Source organism: Mus caroli, unplaced genomic scaffold (assembly GCF_978045245.1).
Source record: "Mus caroli unplaced genomic scaffold, Mus_caroli_1 scaffold_15, whole genome shotgun sequence".
In the NCBI taxonomy this organism is placed as follows: Eukaryota; Metazoa; Chordata; class Mammalia; order Rodentia; family Muridae; genus Mus; species Mus caroli.
Window position 1 is genome coordinate 116,628,659 of NW_028227270.1, and position 21,541 is coordinate 116,650,199.

The window sequence follows — 21,541 nt, forward strand, 5'->3', positions numbered from 1 at the left end:
TCCAAACCACCTTCTCTGCTTGCAAAGCAGTTTGGAGCCCCAGATTTCCTCTGGGAGGGTGAGCGGGAGGGAGAGGTTAGAAGAGGCTAGAATTAGCTGGAATTAAAATCGGTAATGAAACTCTGTCCAAAGACATTGCTTCTCGGCTTACCTGTGGTTTGGGTTCTGTTGTTATTTGTTTTCTTTTGTCTTTAATTAATGAAGCAAGTTGCAAGGGCAGGAGGGGAAGAAGGAGGTGACTAGAGGAGGGGAAGGCAGGAGGGGTTAGAGGCTCCTGAGTACCTGTCATCTCTGTGACGTGCACAGCCGGCTCTCGTTGTATTTTAAATGAGATCTCATCCTAATGTAGACACTACATCTGGAATTACGATCCATCCTGTGATCTGCCACTTTTACATATATGCACAGGGGAGTGGAGCGGTTTCCATAGAGAGGAGCGATCACAGCCCACTACGAACAGTACCAGAGAAGACAAAGCTGCAACCCTGAACAGTCAGAAGTTCAGAGGACCTGCAGGGAGTAGCCTCCTGGCCCGGAAGCTGTGCCCCTCGACCTGAGCATTTCCACTCCAGAGCAAAGTCCACTTACAGGTAAGGCTGTCCTCGGAACTGATTTATGAAGTGTAAATGTATTTTCTCTCAACAAGGGCTGGCTGGCAACTAGACAGCTGAGTTGTTAGCAGCCCCCGGTGGGAACTCATGGGAAAAGAGTGCTGAACTCCATGGCCAGGCTTGTGTTAAATCCGCAAAAATTGGTACCAGAGACACCAGGGAGAAATTATTCAGGGTGCAAAATGACCATTCTGAGGAAGTGGCAGATCCAATGCAGTTTGTTCTCTCTCTCTCTCTCTCTCTCTCTCTCTCTCTCTCTCTCTCTCTCTCTCTCTCTCTCTCTCTCTCTCTCCCTCTCTCTCTCTCTCTCTCCTCTCAGCCCATGAGATGAGCAGGACACAAATCCATAGGTAAACCTATACAGCAGGAGCCTCCAGGGAGGCCAGGGCATAGCAAGTGAGGAAACTTTTAAATTTTTCCTGGGAAAACCGTAGACAGTAATTTTGCAGCACTGTTTTCTGCACATATGTGTGCAGAAACACATATGCGTGGCTTCAAAGTAAGAACAACAACAACAAAAGCCCTGTGCCTCAAAGAACATGCTTCTCCTTCAGTAACACGTAATAGCATGTATCTGCACAGACAATACATCTAAAAGGAGAATGGGAACTATGTTTTCCTGCAAATTAATCTCCTTAAGCGCCTAAATGCTCATCTGAATGTCAGTTTATGTAACAAATATTTATTGAAGATGTGATTTAGTTTAAGGCTCTGTTGGCTCTCTCTGCTGCTACCGAGGTTCTCAAGAGTCCCAAGGAACCACAGGGAGAGAAAATCCCCACATCACAAAAGCCTGGCACATCACAGAAGGAAAGGCCAAAGAAATACAGAATTTGAAAATGGCCCAGGTCTTTAAGGTGCTGGCTTGCTTACTTCAGACTGAGGAGCAGCCAGTAGGGATGGGTTCAGTCCCAAGATGGGCATGGATACAAAATACATTGAGTTTTCAGCAGTATTTGTGATTCTCCTATAAAAATCTAAGCTGGTCCCTGCACTGCATCAGTCTTAGGGAGAGCAAATGGAGTGAGCGTCACAGTGTAGGAAGGCTGTGTGTCAAGGGTGTGTGTGCCCTAGAATCTCCTCACGGCTGTACACTCACTTAGAGTCGAACCAGCTCTGTGATGAACCAGCCTAGGGAGTGCATGGCTAGAGCATACACTCTCACACATTGGCTGTTTGACTTGAATTCATCACTTAGCCTTTGTGAGACAGTGTGGTCACCCCATTTGCCCAACAAGGACATTGAATTTCACAGGGCCAAGGAATTTGTCTGAGGGCTTCAGACAAAGGACCAGATTTCTGTCTCATTCCGAAGTGTGTGCTGTCATTAAACCCTGTGACACACTCATAGCTGCCCTGTGTATATATTCAGATTCTTTAAAGCAAGGTTCATGGATTTTTGTCATGAAATACTATAAAATATAAAATGCTTAGGATTCTAAACAAAGAAGCAAATAAATAAATTACTTTAAAAGGAAAGAAAGGCGGCAACTACAACATGCCTCTAGGAACGAAGGAACTGTTACAGGAAACTATAATGAGTGCAGGGGGGTTGTATGTATGTACGTGTGTATGTGTGCATATATGAATGTGGATGCATGAATCTGTGTGTATTATATAAATGCATATGTGTGAATGTGTTTGTGAGGAATGTGTGTGGGACACAGAGGTTTCTTCAGAGAACTGAACTCAAGCACAAAGGCAGTCTGAGCTGGGTCTGGTGACTCTGGCATACTTTCCCAGTACTTGGGAGTCTGAAGCAGGAGGTCTATAGCAGGAGTTTGAGGCTAGCCCAGGCTACATACTGAGTTCCATACCCACCTGAGCTAAAGAGTAGGGTTCATTTCTACAGCCTAAGGAAGTCTGAGATTGCCTTGAGCCATTCCTATTCATCTACTGGGAAAGGGCATGGTCAAGGTCATATAGGCATTAAGGTGAGTTTAGAACCCAGGCTTGTGATTACATGTCCCCTGTCGCCACTATATACCATACCTTCAGATAACAAGACAGCCATTCTCACTGCTGTAGGTCCAGCAGAATCCCTGTGTTGATTTACTTACAGAACATTTTTTGCATTTTTTATTGAAAATACAATACATGCCAACCACAGTTTCCCCTCCCTCCACCCCCCCTAGCTTTCCCATACACACCTCCTCCTTCCCCCAGCCCCACCCCCCACTTCTGCCAATTGTTCTAAAGGACAAGCACAGATGGCTAATTTTGAAGACTAGGAAAGTGGCCACATATTTACTTAGTACATGTGTTATTGGCTTTGGGGGGCCAGTAGCAACTCTAAATTAAACAAGCTAGAAATCCCAGACTGACAAACTCTCAGACTGTAAAGACCATCAGTACTAATAGACGGCTAATAGTTCTGCATTGTTCTGATAAAATACTTGATGTGGGTAACTTCAGGGGAGAAAGAGCTATTTTGTCTCTCGGTCCCAGATGTCTTAGCCCGTCATGGCACAGCAGACTAGAGAAGCTTCCATCAAGATAGAAAGAATTCAGACAGGAAGCAGCCAGGGGTAATATAGCTCCTAGGAATACCCATGTCCCCCAGTGACTTGGTTTCTCCACCTTCTGAGTTTCCAGAAGTTCCCAAAAGTACCTCTAACCACACACCAAGTACTCAAATCCACAAGCCTTCAGGAGCCAGTGCATATCCAGAACTGTCAGAAGGGTGTGTTAAAACACAGATTGTTGCTCTCTTTATCTTGATTCACTGGTTGTAGAGAAAGACCTGAGAAATGTTTGCAGTTGAAACAAATTTCCAGGAGATGCTCATGATGCTTGTCTGAGGATCAGCTTTGAGAAACCTCTGAGAAGGAGGCCCTTGGTCCTGTGGAGACTCGATGCCCCAACGTAGGAAAATGCTAGGGTGATGAGGCAGGAGTGGGTGGGTAGGTTGGGGACCTCGCTCATAGAATCTGCAGGAGGGGTATTGGGATAGGGGGTTTGTGAAGGGAAAACCAGAAAGGGGGATAACATTTGAAATGTAAATAAATAAAATAACAACAGCAACAACAACAACAACAAAAGCCAAACCACCTCTTCCACCGGAAAAAAAAAAAAAAAAAAGAAGAAGAAAAGAAAACTCCCAGGTGATCGTTAGAAATACTCTATTGGACAATATACCCCGTGTCCTCCTCAGACCGAAGTCCCTCTCACACCTGGTTTCACATCCTTCTTTTCTACTACAGGGAGCAATGCTGATGCCCACCTACTTCCTGCTGCTGCTTCTGCTGCTCCTAGGAGGTCCAAGGACAAGCCTCTCCCACAAGTTCTACAACACTGGACCAGTCTTCAGCTGCCTCAACACAGCCCTGTCGGAGGTCAAGAAGAACAAGCTGGAAGATGTGCCCTTGCTGAGCAAGAAGAGCTTTGGCCACCTGCCTATACAAGACCCCTCAGGGGAAGAAGATGACAACCAAGAGCACCTCCAGATCAAAAGAACTTTCTCAGGGGCCGCGGGTGGGAATGGAGCTGGGAGCACCCGGTACAGATACCAATCCCAAGCACAGCATAAGGGGAAGCTGTACCCAGACAAGCCCAAAAGCGACCGGGGCACCAAGTTCACCCTTTCCCTTGATGTTCCCACTAACATCATGAACATCCTCTTCAACATCGACAAGGCCAAGAATTTGCGAGCCAAGGCAGCTGCCAATGCTCAGCTCATGGCACAGATTGGGAAGAAGAAGTAAAGCAAAGCCCAGGCACGAGGGTAGCACATCGAGACAAGGGCCCCGGAGTAGAGGGTAAAGGAAACTGAGGACGTGCCCTCGAATTTCAAAGGACAGTCTGTTTTCCCAGGCTGCTCCACTGCTGTGCCCCTCTGATCCTCTCTTGCTTCCAGTCCGGTTTCCCTTCTCTGTACATATACACTCAAACGCAGTATTGCTCAGCCCATATCCACAATGGAGGTTAATGTCTCTCCCCGAATTCTGTGTCTGCTTTCTGGTTCCCTGTAACAACAGACAAGTTCATGTGGTGCCCCTCCTTCCCAAGCTCCTCCCAGGTGTCCCCATGTCTGCAGAGAGAGCTTTCAGGCTCCCTCCTTGTCCCACATTGGTCTGAGCCTCGGCAGAGACACGGAGATGCACAGCTCCCCCTCTTGATACCAAATACCTCCCCTACTTCCTCATCTGGATTAAAGTCAGTGGCTTCTTGAACTTGTGCTTGTCTCTGCTTTTCTTCCACCAAACTCTGATCTTAGAATAGGAAAGGCTAATGAGGGATGTTGCAGACGGGTGAATTCCCAGTTTTTCCGGGGAGCAGCATCTGCTAAAGAGAAAAGGGACAATTGAGAGTTGGTCAATCGGCTTTCGTGGCGTCTCTGTAATATGGTCCCACAAAAGGAGCATAATTTAGGGTTTGTTTCCGAGTGGGCATCAGGACTATGGAAGAGCAGGAAACTGTAACATTCAACTACCTCCCTAGGTATGGAGCCATGGAATTTTTTCCCCCTTGGTGTGTGTGTGTGTTTGAGTCTCTGTGTATGTGCGAATATATGTATGTTACACATGCATATGTGTAAGCATGTTAGCATTGTAGGGGGCACCTGTGTGTTGATGGGTGTCTTAGTCAGATGCAGAGGCCATGGAGGGATGTTCCTTACTGACTTGCTTCCCCTGGCTTGCTCAGCCTGCTCTCTTATAGAACCAAGACTACCAGCCCAGGGATGGTCCCACCCACAAGGAGGAGCCTTTCCCCCTTGATCACTAATTGAGAAAATGCCTTACAGATGGATCTCATGGAGGCATTTCCTCAACTGAAGCTCCTTTCTCTGTGATAACTCCAGCTATGTCAAGTTGACACAAAACTAGCCAGTACAATGGGTGTGCCTGCATGTGTGTATGCATGTTGAAGGTGGAGACTGGTGTAGTCACCTTCCTGGATAACCCCCCAGACATACACACACCTTATACATTGAGGCAGGGTCTCTTACTTAAACCCATAGCTCACTGATTCAGATAGTATAGTTATCTAGATTGTGCTGGGGATCCTCTGTCTCCCCCTCCCAGAATCTAGGATTATAGAAAACCCACCACGCACATCCTCCACCTCCCTCCCCCCAGCATTTTTATAGAGATACTGGAAATCCAAATACTTGTACTTAAGCTTGCATGGTGTCTTAATTTTTTTCTATTGCTGTGATAAGACACTATGGCCATGGCGAATTATGAAAGAAAACATTTATTTTTTGCTTACAGTTTTGGAGGGTTAGAGCCCATGACCTCATAGTGGGGATCATGCCAGCAAGCAGGCAGGAAAGCATGGTATGGAGCAGTAGCTGAGAGTTAACATCTTGAGACATGGCCAGAAAGGAGAATGGCAAAATGGCAGGTTTTGAAACCTCAAAGCTTGCTTCCCCACCCCCCACCCCCATGACAAACCTTTTCCAATAAGGACATGCCTCTGAATCCTTCCCAAACAGTTCTACTAACTAGAAATCAAGTATTCAAACATATGAGCATGTGAGCCATTATAAATCCAACCACCACACATGGCAAGTACTTTACTCACTGAACCATCTCCCTGACCCCTTCACTAAAATCTCTTTGAACCCACATACCTACCCAATATAGTACAGGGCACTGCAGAAGATCCTGATGTCTGTCTGATGCAAGGGGTTGGGGGCTTCTGCTTTTTGAAAGCCAATAGTCTAAGTGAATGAACAGAAGCAAATCTGGAAAGAAGTCAATGCCGTCACAATGCTACCAATGATGAACTTGAGAGGGAGGCCAGTTGTATAAAATTACAAACATATTCATAGATTCATGTGAAGAATCCAAAAATAAGAATATTTAATATGAATAAAATTTTTCTAAAACTGGACCACACTAAGAACTCTGGTGGCCTCCTGACAGCAAGACTCAATGGCCAGATCCCCAGAAAAGAAACCATGGTCTTATTGACCTCTACACAGTGACAAACCATTAAAAACACAACCTAACACCACACACACACACACACACACACACACACACCATGAGCATCAGCATCACTACCAAAGGTAAAGTCAAAATAAAAGTGAACCTAGACTACAAAGCAAGTTCCAAGACAACCACAGCTGTTACACAGAGAAAACCCATCTTATGAAAATGAGGCTGGAGTATAGCTCAATGATAGAAATTTGCCTAGTTGTTTGCAAGGCCCTTAATTAAAATCAAGTACACGGAGAAAAAGAAAGATGGAGACAGGAAGAGAGAGAGAGAGAGGCAGATGGAATGAAAAAATTTGGAAAATGTTTGCCGCTTGTGCAAAAGATACACAGTTTTCTGATCAGATATATAAAGAGCTACTTTAGAAAACTGAAATTAATAGGAAGGAATCCAAAAGAAAAACAAGGACATGACAGATCACATGAACACACATGAATGTGCAAAGACAAATGAGCTTTAACTCTATTGAAAAGTTCAACTTCATAACAGCCACACTATTACAACTACCACACATAATGTTCTCATATCCCATATGGGCAAGTGTCTGTAAGTTTCACAACACACTACACCGGTGATTTTAACAGCCACTCTCCTGCATTATTTGCCAACATCCCTGCAAGTCAGAGAGAGAGAATTTGGAAATATGCAGTGAAATTATAAAGTTTTACATTCTTTGATTTAAGAATCATTCTTTAATAAGTATTACAGGAAATTTTAAACCTTTAATATTTTTAAATTTTAAATGCCACCATCTCCTTAGATTAATACTCAAAGCACAGGAAAATTATTTTTTTCTGCATATTACATGTGCATGAGAAAATCTTGTAAGGTCGCTAGTGTTCCTGAAACTAGGCCTGCTAAGCATCTAATTACTAACTTACTCAATTCTAATGAGTATATTCCAAGGTGTGTAGGTTGATTTTTCAGTTTTGGAGTCAGAGATTGAAGACAAGAGACATTAAAATGATAACCAAGGTGACTCTGCTATGAACTACAGAGTCACATTCATCTGCTCATGAACTCCCTTTTAATCAGTATTGTGAGCACTAGAAACACCAGCCATCCTCCAATTCGTAGAACTAGGAGCTTAATGAGCTGCAAATGTGAAAGCATTACAAAAAAGCATCATATCAATCAGGGAGTTAATAGTATGTCCCCAGCATGCGAGTTTACAGATAATGAAAATGTGCCGATGATTCATGAACTAGGACAGTTGTCCAAATCTGAAACTCATCACTGAGAATAGATAAAACAAAAGGTTTCCTTTCAGAGAGCTTCCACCCAACAGTTCTGTCTGTCTGCACACACCATTTCTGACTTGAGATTAAAGAGTACCTCTAAACAAATTAACCATAATCCCTTCAATGCATGGGAGGTAGAGATGGCCATATCCAAAGACCACCATCACTTTTATCTAACATGCCCAATTCACTTGGTGCTGGTAACTTTGGAGGACAGCCATCAGTCACTGCCAGAGGAAGTCCCCTGGTCCTCCTGAGTTCCCCCCAATCAGAGGGGAACTAATGCACAGGTGAGGAATAGCCTCACCAAGCACAATAGCATAGATATTCAGCTCAGTGGTAAACTACTATGACTAAAGAGTGTTTAACTACTTTAGCAGCCATGGTAATCAGTAAATGACACGAAGAGAGCTATGAGCACACAAGAATTAGACACTGTTCAGGGAACTTCCATGAGCTCTAGACAGATAATAATTTGCCATTTTCCTAGGACACAGTTTTGAATTATTCTGTAACACAGATGTGCACGAACAATTGACAATCTGATGAGGGAACCTCACATATCACCCAGTATTTGAGAACTCACAGAGAAACTGTCACCTCTAATAATGGCCATGCGTCCTCTTAGGAATAATGGTTTCAAAGGAGTCACTTAGGTTTCCTACAATCAAGTAGGAGAAATTACTGATCAATGCAGAAGTGCACAAAGGCTTCAGGCCTCCCCTCTGTGAGTAGGTTTTGGTTGATCATGTCTTAAGGAATATTGGAGGGCCATGTCTGGATCAGAACCCTGCAACTGTGGCATGGACAAACAAGAAGGTGTTGAGGACAACCAATTGGGTGGAATACATTTATTATGCCACATAACTCACATTTAAATTACATTTTATTGATTGTGTGCATGCTCACACAGAAGCATGTGATGGCAGAGCACAAATGTGGACAGCAGATGACAACTTGCAAGAGCCACTCTCTTCTCTTCCTCCTTACAAGAGCCACTCTCTCCTCTTCTTCCTTACAAGATCCACTCTCTTCTCTTCTTCCCATGTGGAGTTCCCACGGATCGAACTCAAGTCATACAGCTTGGCAGAAAGCACCCTGACAGGTGAGCCACCTTGCTGGCCTTCTAAAAGACTTTTATATTCCACTCATTTCTTTCCCTCTCCACCTTCACTACAGAAGGCTCTCTGTGAGAACAAGGACTATGTTGTTTAGTGTTGTGTCCCGAGGAGCTACACTAAGGATAAGCATATGGTACATAAGTGGTTAACAAATTGAATGAAGACATCTCAAACTTCTTGTAGTATAAAAAGGTTACACACATTTGACTTTAAACTACAGTGTCCACAACATCTAAGAGCATTTGACTTAGAGGAATTACATTAAGCCCTTTAACTCATAATTGAATTATGAACATTTTATAAATAAGTTAAATATTGTAATGTTGAGTAATGATTTTTCTAGTTTATGAATGTTCTTCAGACAGTTTAAGGATAATTAGTGTGCTTATAGTTTAAACTTAAAAAGTATAACTAAGGGTTTGTGAGTTTGTCATACTATTACAGTCCTTAAAAAGAAATGGAGTATATTAAATTCATAGTCAATCTCAAATATTTAACGCCATTTATTGAAGTATAAAATCAGTACCAACAACATGTGTTGATTCCGTACAAACAAGTTATAGTTTTGCCTCACTGAATTGCTGGACAGATGTAGCAGCTCCTGTAATCTCAGCATTCAGAAAAAGAAAAATGGAGATCACAGAGCAAGCTGGGTACTACACTAGCAAGCCCTGAGCTCATCTTGGAGAACTTACCTCAGCAAACAATGAAGAGAGTGATCAAGGAAAGCACACACCCAGTTCAGCATCTGCCCTCCACACACTTGTGCACACATGGGCACATACATTTGTGCATACACGTGCTTCCCCACATATGAGTGCACATATGCAAATAAGCACACACACCTCACATAGACACATGAATAAAGGAAAAAACAGACTTACAAAGAGTGGGATTCACAAGGTTTATTTTAAAGTTTAAAAAACAGTTTTCACTTGAATATTATGAAGTTAATTTTTAAAATAAAATAAAATCTACAAATGTTTTGTACGTGAGTGAGAATGTACTTTACCAATGCCCTCTAGTGGCTAAAGAAAAAGAGCTGACAAAGGTACATTAAGGAATGTAATAAATTTTAGCTTTAAAAAGAAAAGGACCTAATAAAACTGTAAAGCACTATATAGGATATGCAAAGGGGAAATCATCAATTACTACTTAATACCACATTTAATACAGAGAAATCCCATAGCTCAGCTACCCCTAAATCCTGGGTGGGAAGGAATGGGGGCTCCACCTTGCTCAGGTGATTCAAAAAGGACTCAAAACAGGAGAGTTCCAAGGTTTCTGAGAGCAAGTGACCTCGGAATTTCATCACTGGCCATAGGCCGAGAATATTCTGGAAAACGAGAGAGACTATCTTGGTTGGATTTTACGATACCACTATGACAGATAGGAATGGATTGTGGTTGGCATGAGTTGGGAAAGACTCTGCTCATCATTTTCAGAAGTTTATACCTTATGCCTAAAAAAATAACGAGTCAGGCTGGAGAGATGGCACTGACTGCTCTTCCAGAGGTCCTTAGTTCAATTTCCAGGAACCACATGGTGGCTCACAACCTTTGTTAAGGTTTTTGGTTTTGTTGCTGTTGTTTTGTTTTGTTTTGTTTTGTTTTGTTTTGTTTTTTGTCTAATCCATTCTCATAGCAATAATAACGTAACTGCCAATAACCTGCAGAGGTTGGAGAAATGGTCCAGGGGATAAAGTGCTTGGTGAACAAGTGTAAAAAACAGAGTTCAGACCTCTAGTATCCACATAAATTCAAAGAAGGCATGGTCGCCCACCTCTAATCCCCGGGCCTGAGAGCACACACTTGCCTGGACTAGCTACCTCAGTGAGCTCCTGGTTCATGGAGAAACCCTGCCTCAGCAAACAAAGTGGAAAGAGATTGAGAGAGACACTTGTCATAAGCTTCTGGCTGCCAATTGACGTGGCCACATGCCATACTCCTGCAGACATACAAACATGCACGCGCACACACACACACACACACACACACACACACACACACACACACGTAAAACAAATACAGCTTCCTCCAGGATAGGCCACCTAGAGAAGGCATCCGTACTTTCTTACCTGCAGGATACTCATATCCAAATTCTGAAAAGTGACCAGCAGTATTCTTGTTTGTTTGCTTTCTTCCTTATTTTGTTTGAAAAGCAAACTGGGGACTTAAAGCCCACACTTGGAAAAAGAAAAAGAAATATTCTAAAAGCATTTATGATTTAATTGATAGTAAGTGCATAAATAATGGAGAAATAAGATTCATAATCTGTGTATTTTCTGCCTCAGGAGAAAAAAGAGGAAGCAGAAACATCACGGTTCCAAATTCCCTTAATGCTTTGTTTTAGGGAAGGGGAAAGAATAAAGCCAGTCTTGTCCTAGGAAATAAGAACTAACATAAAATTACTCTACCTAGAGGAGACCCAGTCGTTCAAATGATCCTAATCCCCAGAAGGCTCTCAGTTAGCAAAGGTGAATTCTACTGTACACAAGAAAACATTACTTTATTGTTGATATTAATACATTTAATTTAATGTTGAATTTTGCATCTTGCTGATTTGGTTTTGCTTTCCTCTCATTCATTAGGTATATAAAAAAACAGAACATGAGATTTTAACTCAGCATTCATTTGCCTGGTCTTCTCATCAGAAACTCAGACCCACTTCTTCATAATCTTTTTCCAGAGCAGCCAGATCTTCCCTGGCCTCTACAAACTCCCCAAGTTCCATGCCTTCTGTGATGTACCAGTGCAGGAATGCCTTCTTGGCATACATGAGGTCAAATTTGTGGTCCAGGCGGGCCCAGGCTTCCACAATTGCCGTGGTGTTGCTCAACATGCACACAGCACGCTGAACCCTAGCTAGATCCCCTCCTGGTACCACTGCAGGTGGCTGATAATTGATGCCCACCTTGAAACCAGTTGGACACCAATCAACAAACTGAACAGAGGTCCTAGACTTCATGGCTGCAATTGCTTCATTTACATCCTTAGGGACCACATCTCCTCTGTACAGTAAGCAGCAAGCCATGTACTTCCCAAGCCTGGGATCACACTTGACCAACTGGTTGGAGACCTCAAAGCAAGAAGCAGTGACATCAGACACAGAGAGCTGCTCTTGGTACGCCTTTTCAGCGGAGATGATGGGGGCAAGAGCTGTGATGGGGAAATGGATTCTTGGATAAGGTACTAGGTTGGTCTGGAATTCAATTAAGTCTACATTCAAAGGTCCTTCAAAACGCAGTGATGCAGTGATGGAAGACGACACCTGGGCAATCAGCCTGTTGATACTAGCATAGGAAGGACGTTCAACGCCAAGTTTGTGCTGGCAGATGTCGTACAAAGCTTCATTGTCCACTATGAAGGCACAATCTGAGTATTCTATGGTGGAGTGAGTGGTGAGGATGGCATTGTATGGTTCTACCACAGCAGTAGAGATCCTAGGAGATGGGTAGACAGAGAACTCCAATTTTATCTTCTTGCAATACTCTACGGAGAGTCGCTCCATCAAGAGAGATGTAAATCCTGACCCTGTGCCTCCTCCAAAGCTGCGGTAAATCAAAAATCCCTGAAGTCCACTGCATTGTTCTGCCTGGGGGTTGGGGGGGGAGTGGGAATTACAGTCAGTTAACTAGAAGGAATCAGTACTTACTTGCAGGACACTCATATCCAAATTCTGAAAGTGCCCAGCAGTATTCTTGTTTGTTTACCATGATAATGGTAGAACATAGCTTCCCAAGAACAAAGGACTCAGAAAGGAGACTAGGGCAAAGGCTCCATCAGTAAAGTGCTTGCCTTACAAGTATGCAGGTCTGAGTTTGATCTTCAGAAAGAGAGAGGAGGGAGGGAGGAAGGGAGGGAGGGGAGAAGGGAGAGGAAAGGAGGAGGGAGAAGGGGAGGAAAGGGGGCAGAAAGAGGAGGAGGAAATGGGGGAGGAGGAGGAGGAGGAGGAGGAGGGGAACAGAACTGGTTGGTCACAGTGCCAGATGATTATGCTCCCAGGACTAAAGAGGTGAAGGCAGTCAGATCACCAGGGCTTGGTGACTCTCTGTCTTATCCTGGTTGGCCAGTTCCAGGTAATTAAGAGACCCTGTCTCAAACAAACCACAAAATAGATGATATCTGAGGGATGACAGGCAAGTTTGTCCCCTGGTCCCCACATGCACCTGTGTACACAAATACACACACTTTAAAATGATTCAGAATGTCTTCTTTGGCCACCTCAGCTACACAACAAACATAGCTACTTTGAAATACACTTGAATATTACCCCTGGAGTTGGGAAAGTCTTTAAAGTTTTACTACCACTTAAGTAGCCCTAATCCTGAACTCCAAGATGCTCCAAACCCTCTCTCTCTCTCTCTCTCTCTCTCTCTCTCTCTCTCTCTTTTTCTTTTTGAGTACTTACATGATGCCACTAACGGAAACTCTGTATCTGAGCTCACAGAAATGGGTGGCAATCAGCACACAGACACACTAAACGGACCTCATAACGCTGTCTGAAGCCTATGTCTATAAGGAATATTTGAAATTTAAGTTCTTTAAAGATTTATTTATTTATTTCAAGCACACTAGAAGAGGGCATCAGATCCCATTACAGAGGGTTGTGAGCCACCATGTGGTTGCTGAGAATTGAACTCAGGACCTCTGGAAGAGCAATCAATGCTCTTAACCTTCTCTCCACCCTCCCATTTAAATAAATTTTACATTTGACTTGGGTCCCCTAAAATTCGTGTGTGTGTGTGTGTGTGTGTGTGTGTGTTAGTGTTCATGTGCATGTGCATATGTGTGTGTGCATACATGTGTGCAAATATTCTAAAGCCTGGAAAATACCCATCCAAGTAGTTCTGGTCCCAATCATGACAGATAAGGGAGGCTCGGTGTATAAAAGCAAAGCTTAAATATTTGGCTACTTTTTGTTGTTTTCCATGAATTTATCTACATAGGATCTGAAGGATTTGTCAATAATAAAGAAAAGAAAGTCAGCAAAATACAGAAGCAAGATAAATTCCCCTCCACAATAGACAAAGTGCCTCTTAAGTTATACACTATATTCAGGATACTATGATAGGCCATATGCTACCGGTGGTTACACCAAACCACTTACCTAACAAAGGACCTGCAGATTTCAACCCTTACAGAACTATTAGAAGATTCAGTAAGTAACCTCTGCCCATCGTCATCTTCACAAGTAGTGGTGACAATTGGAAAAGAATACATTTTAGAAAGCTTTGAAAGTGTCTGCTAACACACACAGCACAAATCATACAATAGCAGACACAGAAAGCCACCCAGCAGTTGTAAAGGCTTCTCAGTCAACTAAAGCCTCCCCTTAAGCATCTACAGGAGGCCCAGTGTGAGAGGCTTGGGGGTGGCAGCAAGTAAGGCTGGTGGATGCTGCTATGAGATCACAAGTACCCAGCATGACCCATCAAGCTGCAAGAGCAGCTACTTGCCAGCTTCCGGATCCTTTCTAGAACAAGCTCGATGACCTCTGAACCCACGGAGTAGCGACCTCGTGCATAGTTGTTGGCAGCGTCCTCCTTTCCATTCACAAGTTGTTCTGGGTGGAAGAGTGAGTGGTACCTTCCCACACGGATCCCATCTGTAGAGAGGGAGGGGTGGTCAGTGCTTGCATGCACTTTAACTGCTGGCCTCTTTCTAACTCTGACAGAACTCTATACTCTGGTCCCCATCCCTTTCCCATGGTATTGAAAAGAAATGGAATTTATCCCGTAGAAATGGTCTTTCTTAGTCTAAAAAAAAAAAAAAAAAAAAAAAAAAAAGAAGAAGAAGAAGTTTTCTGGTTGGTGTTGGTAAGCAAGGTATTGCATATTCCAAAAAGACTTTTTATCCTCCTGCCTCTGTTCCTTGCAGTCTGGAATATACAGGTGTGCACTGCCTTATCTGCTTTAACGCTGAATTAAAGAACTGATTACAAGATTTGTGCATGTTAGGTGAGCACTCTACAACAACTCCCCAACAGTTTCTTAGTTTTATTCTTCATAACACCCAGCAGAGTAATACTTAGCCTGTATGTAAGTATCTTCAGCCTTACCATTTTTGACCCTATACATTAGTAAAATGTTTAAGCTTTGCATTACACTAACATTCTTTGACATGAATCCATTTTGTCCTACCAATTTGTTATGTGTCCTAACTCAAATCTAATAAGGAAAACAACTCTAACCTAGTATAGGCAGATTGTATTTCTCTGGTAGGGCAGATTAGTTTTCAAAGATGACCATAAAAACACTTCCTATCATACATTTGATTCTAGAAACTTTCTGTGCTTGCATTAAAAGGTGGAGTAGGGTCCATATCCCATCCCTAGTGTCTTCATAACTACCTTGACTATCTGAGAACAGAAGAAAGGGCACTAGGTGACCTCCAGAGCTAGGTGGCAATGTCATAAGTTTCTGCCTTGTACCCATGGGATAATTGTCCTTGAGACCTGACTACCATGCTATGACAAGGATCTAAGCATTTCAGAGACAGGCCATGTGACAAGGACTAAAAGCCCCACCAACATCCATGTCTCAGGACTCAGAACACCAACTTGACCCAAAGGTGAGTGAACCACCATCCAAGTAAGTGCCCTGGCTCCCATCTGATTCTTCAAATCTAGAATCAAGTGGAACAGTGAGAATTTATACCTTCTGAACCCCACAATAGACTACAAATGTATGAACAAAATCATGGTTATTCCTGCCTTACTGTGTTTGAAGGGAGTTTGTTTTGTAGGAATAGATAACACACAAAACTACTCCCATATCTAGCTGCTCTCATAAGACAATACTTAATTCCTACCTCCAATATCTCTCTTGCTGCATTTTAGAAAATTTATGACAGGCTATTAGAAAATCTGTCATTATTAATTATACAATAGCATTTAGGCTGTCAAAATGGCAAACTTGCTGCCAAGCCTTTTAGCTTGAACTGGACCCCTAGAATCTGCATGGTAGGAGAGAAACAACTCTTTCAAGTTGTCTTCCGCCCTTCACACAAGTACCACCATGCCCCATATGTGTTCAAATGTCACAAGGCAGGAGAGGGAGTAGAGACAGGTAGGGAGAAGGACATGGAAACAGAGGGGGAGGGAAAGGGAGAGAGAGGGAGAATAAATAAACATACATTTTAAATAATAGCATTAGCATCTCCTATAATTTTAAGATTTATATGGTACCTTTTTCCTGTGGGATAATTTTTGAATACTCTACTCTTTTATAGAAGATAATGACAAATTTTCAACTTCTTTCCCAATAGCTTCTAGCTTTGCTCTCAGAGCCAGGAAAAAGATTCAATGCTTGGCTGAAATGAGGGTATGGGTAAAATAGGAGCTTTACATAATTTCACCCCACAGGAAAGAAAGCCAACCTAAGTCCCCCATTTGAGTATGTCTGTCATGTTATAGACTGAGGCTTGGAAAAGGTCTACATGGTCCTGTTCATACGGATTAGCACAACCTCATAATCTTCCTTGGTTTTTTTGACTGGGGTCTTGGTTAAAAGCACTAGCAAGTCAAATTTAGATTACCTATAACAGTTGGTTCTAGGTCCATGAAAAGTGTTCTAGGCACATGCTTCCCAGCACTTGTCTCATGAAAGAAGGTATCTAAAGATGCATTCATATGTTCCACTTTAGGATTTTCCAAATTATCATGTTGATGGTCCAGAATAAAGCCATCTGGCTGGATCCCATGTTCCAGGCAATACAGTTCCCAGCAAGCATCCCCGATCTGGACACCAGCTTGACCAATGTGAATGGAGAGACACTCCCTCTGGAATAAGCCACAGTGGGTTAAAACATAGTCAGAACTTAGACTGCATAAGCACTACTGGATACAAGTGTCAAAGACCAAAGTAGCTTAGAAATCACAAAGGAAGCTCGTTATCATCGAAAGGAGTGGTTCTCAACCTTTTTAATGTTGCGACCCTTGAATAGAGTTCCTCCTGTTGCAGTTACCCTCAACTATAAAATTGTTTTGTTGTTACTTCATAACTGTAATTTGCTACTGTTATGAATCATAATGTAACCAACCCTTGTGACTCCCACTCCCCTGCCCCCACCCCAGGTTAAAAACCACTCCTCTAAAGTGTTCTAAGAAAGGGGCTAGGTAGCTCAGCAGGTAAAAGCAAATTGCTGGCCACTTAAATCTGACACTATAAATTTAATCCACAGAACACACATACAGGGGGAAGGAGATAACCATCTCCACAGCAGAGTCCCAGGAAAAACAAATTCCAAGGAGCAGCCACAGTGCATGGAAACCTGAACCAAGGACTAAAATGCTGCTTACATCCTTTCATGCTGCTGTGTCTGCTCATGAGTAAATCATTTGCCTTGACAGGCAGATGCCTTGAGTTGGGTCCCTGGAACCCAGATAAAGGCAGAAGGAGAGAATAGACTCCACAAAGTGGGTGGAGACATACAGTGTTCATATATGCAAATCATGCATGCATACACACAATCATAATAAACAGGATAAAATGTTTTTAAAATCTGTCTACTATATAAACAAAGCACTTACTACTGTGCAATGGATAAATGATTGAGTTAGGACTCTATATGTATAGTCTTATATAACCCACATATAACTATAATTAGGGTAAAATGAGAGATGTGATAAGTGGGTTATTAGAGAAGAATAAATTTTAAATCAACCAGCTATGACAAGTAGTACAACTTCAAACAAATCAAAGACATCATCTCTTCATGCCTTGAAATTTTGTTATTCATATATGCACTCCACAAGGAGGAATACTCTCAGGTTAAAACTATTAGATATCTCCACTTATTTTCCAAACAAGAAGGTCGCTATGCATAAAAATCGGTGGCCAGAGAGGTGGCCGAGTGGGTAAGATGTTTGCCATCAAGCCTGAGGAGCAGGGGTTTGGTCTCTGGAACAGCATGATGGAAGGAGAGGACCAGAACCAAGCCCTTCGAGTTGCCCTCTGACCCCAGACCAATGTCCTTACCACAATAAGTAAAATGAATGTGATCATTTTTTAAATGTTCTATCATATGCATAATTATATAAAGAGTATTTTTCAAATACTTTTTTCAAAATACTTTTTTACTATTATTATCTTGTGTGTCTATGTGCATAGGAATTCAGATCCCCTGAACCCAGATAAATACTGTGTGGGTAAGTGACTTTCCTATAACTCTAGCCTGGGAAGGCAGAGATAGAAGCCCCAGAAAGCAAGCTGTTTGCAAAAGCAGCTGCATCTCTCAACTCTGGGTTTGATTGAGAGACCATGACTCAAGGAATAAAATGGAAAAACAATTGAAAGTGATTGCTAACATCAACCTTGGGCCTCCATATGCATGAACTCACACACACACACACACACACACACACACACACACACACACATGTATGTAGGTGTGCATCCTGGACCAAGTCTGCCCTGGGCTGCACTGCTTTCTACATTCTCAGGTGCTTCAAGCTGCTTGGCCTTGTAACCTGAGGGGCAATGGCAATGGTGCATGCACTGTCTCAAAGTCTGAACTCAACTACAGACCTCCGACCTCCCACCAATCACTGGCCTATGGTATCCACAGGCCTCCAGTGTGGGTGAGGAGGCAGAGGTCAAGGCAATCTGATGTGGATTCTGCTGCCCTCAGCAGTACCAAAACCTTGTACTTTGTCTCCACGCATATGTCCTACCACCATAGACATATTCCCTTCAAGAGAATTTCAGGTTCAATACTTAGACCTTCATCTTCGTTTCTTCTTTGTGCAACTCTGTTTCTGGCGTCAACAGCTCTGAACTTAACATCAACTTCACTTTACTTAGAATGAACGAATAGCCTTTCAACTATTGGCATGTGAAAATCAAAACCATACATTCCATTACGAACAAGGTTTGTAAATTCTTATCTGCAAAGAGCAATTTCATTCCTCTCCCCTCCTCATGAACTTTAAAAGCTGTAAACGAATTAACCAAACCAGACCTTTGTCCTCTAAGTTTAAGATCGATTTCAAAAGGAGGGTTGTTCATAGTGTCTGCACCTCGCAGAACCTCTTCACCTACATAATTCACAGGCAGACAGCTCTGAGAAGCTCCCTTCCCCAGCTGTCAGTTACCACCTCAGGAACTCTGTTGAGAGGCAAATTTGCTCTCTGACTGTAAGTCACAGTAAACACAATCACCAGCAGAGATAAACTGCTGCTCTTTGGGTGCTCAGACAACATGGTAAGTAGTCCTGTCCTTTCTCAAAACAGCACAAAGAAGTTGGCCTGACAAGCCCTGTTCCTGGCTTCAGAAGCATCCAAGGGTAGAGAGGACTAGATTGATTTTATTTTTCTCTCAGCCTCTGTCTCCTTTCTTGGGTCTCTCTTAGAACACTCATCATAGTATTAAAGAGTCTAAGATTGTAACTATCTGCTAAAAATCAACATCAACAAGTCTCAGCACACTGATAAATGCCATTCCAAAACTGATTTTAAGTTACTGAGAAAGCATAATTTTTCAATGAAGCCTTTAATATTAAAATAGCTGTAGATTCGTCTGCAATTCTAAGAAAGAGGGCAAAAGGCCTCTCATACCCTTCACTCATCTGCTCTCAGGGGAAAGATCTTGCAAGACAACATCACATCCAGAACACTGACACTGGTCCACTCAAGACACAGAACATTCCTCTACCACAAATATCTTTCATGCTGGAAGCCAGTATGCATTAAGAGTAGAAACAACTTAAGCAAACTTAATGGTAGAGAGAAAGCCCACTGGGGCAAGACAGAGAAGAAAAAATAGTTTTAAAGGTTGCATCCACTGAAAAATTCAAAATTCTAAGATACTAAGAACTACTGTGATTTCCACAAAGGGGAGGGGGGCATTAGAGGGGAAGTGATCCTCTAAATGTAGTCCCAGAACAGAACTATAAGAAGTAACTATATTCACTCACACAGAACTAAAGAGAGGGGGAAGGAAAATGCTGTGTCTTTATCCTGCCTCACCTCATCAATTTATTAAGGATTTAGGTTGGAGGAATGTACCTAAATACAACCTACAAAATCTGCCACCATCCCAACGCTATTAATCGCGTCCTATGTTCACTTACCATGATGATCTGCAGGTGCCCCTATAACCCTCTGGTGACGATTGAGGAGCAGTCATTTCTAGCTCAGCCTTATCACAGGGCCCGGAAATGACTCCACCTGAGGGCTGAAAACACTCTTCACTTAAAGCAACACACCCAGTTTTTAAGGTTTTCAGCTCTCTGATGGCAAGCCTAACAAGGTATGATGAAGTTTGTGCCAACTACACCTTAGTCTACTAAGTTAGTGACTATTTAACCACAACTGCTTCTAAACTATATGTATGATGAATATAATAAATTACTTTGTGTGTGTTTGTGGGAGGAGAGCTCACATTCATGTGTATGCTCATGCCTTGGGAGACCAGAGGACAGCCTCCAGTGTTGGTCCCCAAAAGTCACCCACCTTGGTCTTTGTTGCAGGGTCTCTCACTGGCCTGGCACTTGCTGATTAAGCTAGGCTGGTTGGCTGAGGTTGCCAAGGCATTTTAAAATTAACTGGCAAACGTGTGTGTGCGTGTGTGCCCTAGGGATCCATTTGCCCCCACCTATACATCACAGATTGTCTTAGTAACTATTCTATTGCTGTGAAGAAACACCATGGCCAAGGTGACGCTTATAGAGGAAAGGATTTAGCTGGGTCTTGTTTATAGCTTCAGAGGTTCAGTCCATTATCATGGTGGGAAGAACAGCAGCATGCAGGTAGATATAGTGCTAGAAAAATAGCCAGAAGTTCTATAGCCAGATCCACAGGCATCAGAGAGAGATAAACCCAGTGACACACTGTCTCTAACAAGAGGGCACACCTCGTCATCCTTTCAAATAGTCCCACTCCCTGGTGATCAACCAATCAAATCTATGACCCTATGGGAGCCATTCTTATTCAAATCACCATACTGATATACCAACACACTGGTATAATGAAGGATACAGCTAAGGCTCTCATGCTTGTATAATAAGCACTTTTCTGACTATCTTCACAACCCTCACAAATGCCCTCCAAAGTTTTTCCTTTGGTGTTAAGAATTGAGTCAATGTTCATGAAGAAAATGAAAGCATATGGGTAGCACTTGCTGCACCTGCAAATCAGCCTGGAAGTGCTGGGAACCAAACTCCAGCCTTCTGTAAAGGCAGCGAGAGCTCTTCCCACTGAGCTGTCTCTCCAGCCCCAAATCAACCCTTTCCATTTGCTCCATAAGGACTTGATAGGTATCTTCTCCTTGAATAAGGTTCAGACCATTCTCAAAACAGACAAGACCAGGCACATTCAGTTGGGTATAAACATAGATCAGTCCTAAAGAATTACGGAGAACAAAGACAGTATCTTCCCCCCCCCCTTTTCTCTCTCTCTCTCTCTCTCTCTCTCTCTCTCTCTCTCTCTCTCTCTCTCTCTCTCTCTCTCTCTCTCTCTCTTTAAGACAGGCTCTTACTATGTAGACTGTATGAAATTCCAATTCTCAGCCAGCCCACACTGACTGGCCTCTTACATGCTGGGATTAAAGCCATATGTTGGAGATTGGTTCTAATGCTTTTGATTCAATCGGGAATCTTTGTGATTCCAAAAGCTAAAGGTCC

General features: G+C 42.8%; 2 protein-coding genes across 2 annotated transcripts; one reads left to right on the forward strand and one right to left on the reverse strand.

Annotated features, from left to right (window-relative positions):
* Positions 1-489: 489 nt before the first annotated feature.
* Positions 490-4,315, forward strand: Ucn3 (urocortin 3). The gene is made up of 2 exons (XM_021181106.2): positions 490-590; positions 3,815-4,315. Exon 2 carries the CDS (start codon positions 3,821-3,823, stop codon positions 4,313-4,315), a length of 495 nt encoding a protein of 164 aa, XP_021036765.1. The 5' UTR covers positions 490-590; positions 3,815-3,820.
* A 7,252-nt stretch (positions 4,316-11,567) lies between these two features.
* Positions 11,568-16,694, reverse strand: Tubal3 (tubulin alpha like 3). The gene is made up of 3 exons (XM_085830818.1): positions 16,457-16,694; positions 14,373-14,525; positions 11,568-12,508 (listed from the first exon to the last, which is right to left on the reverse strand). Exons 1-3 carry the CDS (start codon positions 16,548-16,550, stop codon positions 11,568-11,570), a joined length of 1,188 nt encoding a protein of 395 aa, XP_085686944.1. The 5' UTR covers positions 16,551-16,694.
* Between the last annotated feature and the right edge of the window lie 4,847 nt (positions 16,695-21,541).